Source organism: Aptenodytes patagonicus, chromosome Z (assembly GCF_965638725.1).
Source record: "Aptenodytes patagonicus chromosome Z, bAptPat1.pri.cur, whole genome shotgun sequence".
In the NCBI taxonomy this organism is placed as follows: domain Eukaryota; kingdom Metazoa; phylum Chordata; class Aves; order Sphenisciformes; family Spheniscidae; genus Aptenodytes; species Aptenodytes patagonicus.
This window is the reverse complement of record NC_134982.1, coordinates 19,735,566-19,743,083: the sequence shown is the minus strand read 5'-3', so window position 1 is coordinate 19,743,083 and position 7,518 is coordinate 19,735,566. Positions and strand designations below refer to the sequence as shown.

The 7,518-nt window shown below is 46.9% G+C and overlaps 1 protein-coding gene across 1 annotated transcript; it reads right to left on the bottom strand.

Moving 5' to 3' along the window:
- Positions 1–378: 378 nt before the first annotated feature.
- Positions 379–7,041, bottom strand: FST (follistatin). Its single transcript, XM_076362070.1, has 6 exons — positions 6,775–7,041; positions 4,694–4,885; positions 4,064–4,282; positions 3,476–3,700; positions 2,203–2,433; positions 379–1,484 (listed from the first exon to the last, which is right to left on the bottom strand). Exons 1-6 carry the CDS (start codon positions 6,854–6,856, stop codon positions 1,402–1,404), a joined length of 1,032 nt encoding a protein of 343 aa, XP_076218185.1. The 5' UTR covers positions 6,857–7,041; the 3' UTR covers positions 379–1,401.
- Between the last annotated feature and the right edge of the window lie 477 nt (positions 7,042–7,518).

Sequence of the window (7,518 nt, the reverse complement as noted above, 5' to 3'; positions counted from 1 at the left end):
CCAGTAACATGGATCTGAAGCTTAGCAAAAATTCAAATGCATATTCAAAACCTCCTAGAAATACGGAAGATAAAAACGTCCAAGAAATGACAGACTTATTATTTAGAGGATGGAAAGGAAAACAAAAATGCTGAATCTCTTCTCCTTCATCACTGTACTCGGATTTAAAATTAATTAATACCAATGAACTGGAGACATTGCTCCTGTCTGAAAAAAGGGTTTCTTGAATCAATGTCAGCTGAAAGCTTTGGCCTTAACCAGTGTGTTTTGCTGCTACGTCATGCACAAGCCTCCTTTCCCCTAACCACCAGTATGTCCTCTCTGCACCAGAGGGACAGAACCTTTTAGAACCAAAAACTGAGGACTGCCTCTAGGGAAAATTCCATTTTTTATTTTTTCACTCATCATTTATTTACAAATACACATTATAACTTTTATATACATTGCACATTTACATGGTAGAAAAGTACAAAACTATATATTTAAATGAATTTATATTTAACTCGCCATGTTTGAAAATATAAAATTGCATCAGAAAAAAAGTATTATGAAAAGCAAGAAACTTGAACTGATAAAGCTTTGATATAACTTTTAGTGACACACTGATTGGGAAAACTTTGAAAGTGGTACTGTAAGACCACCTTAAAGGAAACACCTGATAAAACACTTATGCATGTTACAAAAAAAAAAAACCAATAAAAATAAAATAAAACCTTTATTCTTATTACAGTTAGCCCTGTAGCTATTAACAACCTTCATAATCCGATTTCTTTGGGTCCGGAATTCGTATAGTACAGTATATATCCTCAGCACATTGAGATCACTTCAGTACATGATGTGATCAGAAGTAGAGAAAAGTGAAGTGGAAGAAGTTTCCTTAAAGATCGCCCCACTGCACTCTGGAAGTATACTTAAGTCAGTTACAACGCCTTTTGGTCAGTCAAGATTCCTTGTAAACAAAAACCCGAGGGATCTTTTATGTACAGAACTGGCAAGAAGAAAATCCAATAAATAAACATAACAGAAACCGACATGCAAGTTTGTTAAAGTGGAAAAGAGTTAACATCAGTGAAACAAAGAGATGAGATCATGTGGGTAAGCTCTAAGGAATGGACTTTTATAGTTTACAAGAAAAAAGAAAAGCTTTACTTTACAAGCAAGAGACCTCACAATAAATAACACTGCTCTTCCCGTAACGAATAAATTTCTTCAAAAAACAAGGTGTACAGTCAACCAGACATTTTATGTATAAATTATAAAACATGACACAGTATAAATAAATGTCTACCAGACTCAACTATATGTATACTTTTATCCTCCCCAAAATAAATAAGCATACACTTATTTACAGTATGGACATTGATTTCGTGCCCAATGGCTGTTCCAATAGTGATGGAGGTTTTACCACTCTAGAATGGAAGATATAGGAAAGCTGTAGTCCTGGTCTTCATCTTCCTCTTCATCCTCTGGGTCTTCATTAATGGCTAGATGGGGGAATACAGGGGAGCTGTTGTTTAAATAAGGACAACAACAGCGCAGAAGCAGCTCAGTGCATGTTTTCAAAGCCCTCTGAACAGCCATAATACAGCGTTGCATTTTATGCGACTTGTAGTGAGATGCTCTTTGGCATCTGCTGTTATGCAATAAGTTTTTTTATACATAATCTATGAAGTCATAACTGCAGAAAGTTCTGAAGAATCAATGGCTCAGGTTTTATTGGCAGATTCCTGAAATCAAATAAAAAGCGCTCTTGTGTTCTAGGTTTAACTGCTTTGTGTCCTTCATTCAGAGTTAGTAGAGGCAACTGTGCTAAACCAGGTGCCCATGTGCTGCCATTAAGCTTGTTCTTTCGGACCAAGTTTGAGTTTATCCAGGTGTTAATAAAGCAATCAGCGAAGCACACGAGAGCAGACAAAGTAGGAAAAAATTGCTAGAATTACACTCCTAGGGCAACCCCTTTCTGACAAAATGACTTGTCCTCAGAATAGCCCAAAACCCCAATTTGAAGGCCAACTGGCTGTTGGAGATCTATTGCATTTTATCGGTAACCAAAGTGTGTGTGTGATACATACTTATATGGCACCTGTACCGTATCTCGAATCTCTAAATCAAGCTTTCTCATGTTTAAAGGTGTAAGTCTTCATTACCTAGGGACTGCCTTCAGAAGCTTTAAGTGTCTGCAGAGTTAAAAATCTCACTTACAGTTGCAAGATCCGGAGTGCTTTACTTCTAGAAGCACACCCATGGAGCAGGCTGCCTCTTTCATGGCACACTCGCTTGGGTAAGTTGTGTTATCGCTGGCACAGACTGCCTCATCTGACTTGCTTTCAGGGCATATCTCATCGCAGAGGGCGCACCGACCTCTGCCAACCTTAAAATCCCATAAGCATTTCTTCCCAGCACTGCACTGAATGTCTTCACAGGATTTGGCTTCTAAAAATACACACAGGATACTAGAGGTAAGTGAAAAGACAAAGAAAAAAGAAAAGCAACAGCAAACAACCCCAAACTCCCTTTCCCCTGTGAACTGTGAATAGACAAAGCTCAGATGCAGTAGATGTGATGATACTTGCTGATTTTGCTCAAGCAAGTAGTCCCTTGGACACCATTGCCTGTCTACATGTGGGGGAGGAAGGAGAGCTGTGCCAGCAGAGCTTGGCCCTGGGAATACAGAATTACATATGCCTATTGTACGTGACCTTCCTGCTCCGTTTGATGTCAGTGGAAATTCAGCTCCCCAAATTAGCAGTAGGTGCAGAATTTGCCAACACATTCAGCATTTCTAAATCAATTATTTTTAAACTAACCCACACAGAGTAGATGTCTACAAGATTGGAAAGGGAATTCACCTCAACCTATGCCAACTAAAAGCAGCCTGAGACTCCCCCGAATTCCCCGAGCCGTTTTGGGGAGCAGAGGCTGCCCTGAAGGTGCTTCCTCATAACATGCTTCACTATCAGTCCTTTCTGGAAATCACAATACAAAATGTCAGGATGCACAGAGATTATTTTCCTATCTTCACCCACCAACTGTCTCCAAACTCTGCAATATTTCTAAAGAGGAAAAAGTGATCAGATGTTTCCAATTAAGTTAACACAAGCTTTGCCAAGACCACTTGAAGACAATTGTTTCCAGGAATCCAGATCCACTGAATATCGAGACCTTGTTACGCTGTAACCATGTCATCATCTGTTTAATGGCGGGTACTTCGCCCTTGGATACTAATGTCAGCACCCACAGTGACAGCAAAAGAAGCAGGATCAGGCCCTCTGCTCCATCATCCCTTTTGCAATCTTTTCTGTGGCAAAGCTCACCCTGGCTCTCCTTTTCCTGGAGGGGAGCACTAACCCAGGCTGCTGGAAGTCTCTCCTCCTCCCCAGCGCTAACTACATCGATGCAATTGCACACACGATATTCTGAAACAGCTGATCAAGGAAGCTCCCCCCACCCTCACCCCTCCAACCAAGATACCTACTGATGCATTTTCCTTCGTAGGCTAATCCAATGGATCTGCCCAGTAGGCAGGTAGCTTTCCTCAGGTGGCAGGCACTGGCGTAAGTTATGCCATCATTCCCGCAGAGATACTGTTCAGGGGAGGTAGGCTCTGGGCAAATTCGATTACATGTCACGCAGTAGGCGTTATTAGTTTGGTCAACCACACATGTGGAGCTGCCTGGGCATAAAACATCCCTACAGGTCTCTGAAATAAAGATGGAAACGCACAGTGATTAATAGGAGATCCCAGAGCCCCATTGAGGAGTGAATGGGACACAATGAAACAAATTATCAGGTAAAAGCCTTCAGCAGCTCTCCTTATTTAAGGGCCACTGAAGGAAACCTTCCCATCTCAGGGTAGCTGGTGGGACACAAGCGCTGCTAGACTGTGGGGAACTCTCAATCCAGCTACGTCCTTGTCTGTTGAGCGTGGTTAGTTACTGTCTCCCAGCATTTGGAACATCACTCTGGTTCCTGTGGGGAAGTACGTCCAACAGCTCCTCCTCCCTACACTCAGACACACACCCTTTGGCATTTGAGGGAGATCGGATTAGATTTGCAAACCTACTTTTGCATTTGCCCTGATACTGGACTTCAAGTTCGGGCTGTTCTTTACATCTGGCTTTGAGAAGGGCACACTCGTTCCTGTAGGTTTTCCCATCTAAGCCACACACGGGGCCCTTCCAAGTGATATTAGAGCAATCCGGAGCACAAACACACCGAGGTTTGTTCTTCTTGTTCATTTTACATTTCTTCCCGGGTCCACAGTCCACGTTCTCACACGTTTCTGATGGAAGGAAAGAGGCACCACTTTAGTACCAAGTGTGCAGAACAGACCTGGTGTCAAAACTGCTTGAAGAAAAAAAAAGACACCATGACCCCACAGAGCACAGAGAGAAAACACCTTGCCCCCCCTCCAGGAAACACCGCTCCAGGGAAATTCCCCCCGCCAGTGAGGGCAGGGGGGAGAGGAGGTCGCTCTGCTCCTCCCCGCGATACGCACGGCGGCCGAGCAGAAATGGGGGCCCCCTCACTGACCCCGCGGCTGGCACGAGACGCCCCTCAAAGCCCCACCGAGGAAGGAAGCGGGAGGACCGCGCTGCCCCCCCTCCAGCTCCTTCCCCGCTTCTCCTCCCCCAGCCCAGTCCCTGCCTGAACCGCTCCTCGGCAAGGAGCAGCTCGCCAGCACCCCCCTCACCTTTGCACGGGATGCAGTTTGGGGCTCCCCCATTAAAAATCATCCACTTAAAAAGCGTGTTGTCGTTGACGTCCTCTTCCGTCCACGAAGTTGTCAGACGGCCGGTCTTGCAGCACTCCTCCTTGCTGAGGTCGGTTTTGTAGAGGACCTGGCAGCGGCCGTTCCGCGCCTGCCGGAGCCAGCAGTTCCCAGCTGCGGGGGGGGGCAGGGGGAGACACCCAGCCGGATCAGTGGCCGTCACCGGTGACCCAGACCCAACACGTGCGCCTTGCAGTGACTTTTACTAGGCTGTTGACTTTTATTTGTCCCATTTCATAACCCGCGGCTACTCCGGCCCATTTGGGAGCGCAGTTTAAAAAAAAAAACAAAACAAAAACCCGAAAAAAACCCAGAAAGACAGACCCGATCAAAACAGGACGAGGCAGTTCTCGGAGGTATTTATTCCATATGTAAAGCAGAAGGAGCACTGCCGGCACGTGACAGAGGCTTGAAAAGGATGTGCATTTAAAAGGGAATAAGAAGAAAATCGCGCTTGCAAATTCCTTCCTCCTCCCCCTGCCCTCTCCTCCTCACCGCGGCTGCACAGCAGCATTGTTTTAGTGCCGCACAGAGTTTCAGTCCCAGCCCATTTTGCAATCTGCACGAATTGGGAACATTTGCTGTTAGCGAAGTCTTTCGAAATCTCCGTTTTGCTGCTTCTACTAACAAATGTCTTTCCTTCCCCAAAATAACTCAGCAGAGCTCAAAAAAAAGTGAGCAAAGTACATAAAATACAAGGGCACATAGAGTAGGAGGTCCCTACCGAGTTTTAAAAATCTGAAAAGCTGGAAAAGTTATAGGTGCCTTCTCTCCCGCAAGCATTTCAGAGGAAAGTACACTGTCCTTAAACCGGATGAAGTGGGTTTTGTTGGGGTTTTTTTTGCCCTTTTTTTTTTTTTTTACTAGTATCCCTGTTATTTGTGGAGTCAAGCCAAGAACATTAGTCCAAGCAACTCCCCTTTTTTAGCTGGAGAGTTTTGGTTGGGATGAGTCTCTCGTGAATAACCAATGTGACTTCTCCAGCAACTCAATACCAATTGATTCTGGTGCTAATCCAGCCAGGGCTCGATCCTGCCTCCTTACTCCGATGGGAACGTACCGCAGCGGGGGGTCAAGATCGGCCAGCCGAGATGTCGCTGAGCGCGGGGGAAGATCTCTCCCCCCCCCCCCGCTCTAAAAATCATTGAACAAACAACGCCCTTTAAAAAAAAAAAAGTTTTGCGTCTTACAGTTGCCTACATGAGATTAATTTACGCTGTAGCTCGGTAGTGGGGGAGAAAAGGGGGAAAAAAGGGGGGGGGGGAATTATAAAACAATGGTAAGACATCCAGGTTGTGGTTGGAACACGGTCAAGATAAGGGAAAAAAGCCCCCAAACTAAAAATCAATATTCCCTTGTGTCGAAAGAGGGCTCTTAAGAGTTGTCAATATCTGGTTCGGGTTTGTTTTGTTCGCATGAAAAAAAAAACCAACAGCCCAACTTACTTGAGCATACTCTTCAGTGCAGGAGAATTTACAACACTTTAATATTTACTCACAAAAAAAAAAAAAAAAAAAAGAGGGAGCAGGAGGAAATCCCAATATTAAAGGAATGTCCGGAAAATGACCACTTACTGGTCTCTAAAAATGTCAGCTGTAATCGTGGGGCTCCCCATCACCACCTCTCCTTCCGTCAGACAGGCGAGATAAAAATCTGAGCTAAATTACCAACAAACTTTGAGCACTCATTCGGGAGCCGAGACTGGGAAAGTTCCCTCGCGATGCTGCTCTTCATTCATGCTGCATAATAACAATAAATACCAAGAAACATCCTCATCTGTCCTCTGCGCCTATGCAGAGCAGCGCGAAGATCCGATCAAAAAGGAATCTAAGTGACACCTCTGCACCTCGGTACAAAGCAATCCCATGCCCACAATTAACTTCTGTCCTGTTGGACCTTGGAGAGAGGCGTTTAACACCGCAGCAAACTAAACCGTGCCCGAAAGACAGAAAACAGTAGTAATAATAAAGAAACATATCTGCGAATAAACAATCCGGTCTTACCCTGCACTGTGTGATCTTCCATGAAGTGGCACAGAAACATCAGGAGTAAGAGCATGCCCGGGTGGATTCTCTGATTTAACATCCTCAGTATAGCAGGGAGTGAGAGAGACACAGAAACAGCGTGAGGGGGAGTAGGGAGAGGGAGCGAGCACTAGCCAGCCTGCTTATGATCGCTCTATTGAATGAACGTCAGGCTCTGAATGCAGTCTCTCTTTAAATCTATACGGGGGTCTTAGCTGTCTGCGGTGGGCGGTCTCCTAATGTGTGTGTGTGTCTGCTCGGGGGTGGGGAGATTTAAAAAGTTCACTGTGAATCAGGTGACATTTTCCACCTTCTGGAAACCCTCTCCAATTATCTGCTCTAGGTGCACGCACACACACACAGGCGCGCACCGGCGCGCACCCCCGGGCGCGCACCCGCGCAGCCCCGCGCCAGCCCTGCGCGGCGGAGGCGCCGGAGCCGTTGGCGCAGCGGCGGGAGGCAGCGCGAGCCCCGGCCGCCGCGCCCGCGGAGCCGGCCGCGCCCGCGCAAGCGGGGAGGCGCGCGGCGGACCGCGCCCGCGCCGCCAGGGCTGCAGACCGGCGGGGGGCTAGAGACCCGCGGGGGTCGCGGCCGCCCGAGGGGCGCCCGTTGTCCCCCCCGACGGCGCGGGAGGAGGCTGCCGGGGCGCGGAGCGGCGCCTGCCCGCCCGGGGTCGGCTCCGCGGCCGCGGGGCGCTGCCGTCGCCGCGCGAAGTGGCTGCTA

What these genes read in the sequence shown, in the direction of transcription:
- FST (XM_076362070.1), bottom strand. Translation starts at nt 6,856, where the DNA reads ATGTTAAATCAGAGAATCCACCCGGGCATGCTCTTACTCCTGATGTTT. An exon ending in AAACTGCATCCCGTGCAAAG is followed by an intron (nt 4,283 to 4,693) that starts GTGAGGGGGGTG and finishes TCCTTCCATCAG; the next exon opens with AAACGTGTGAGAACGTGGAC. An exon ending in GTATCAGGGCAAATGCAAAA is followed by an intron (nt 3,701 to 4,063) that starts GTAGGTTTGCAA and finishes TCTTTATTTCAG; the next exon opens with AGACCTGTAGGGATGTTTTA.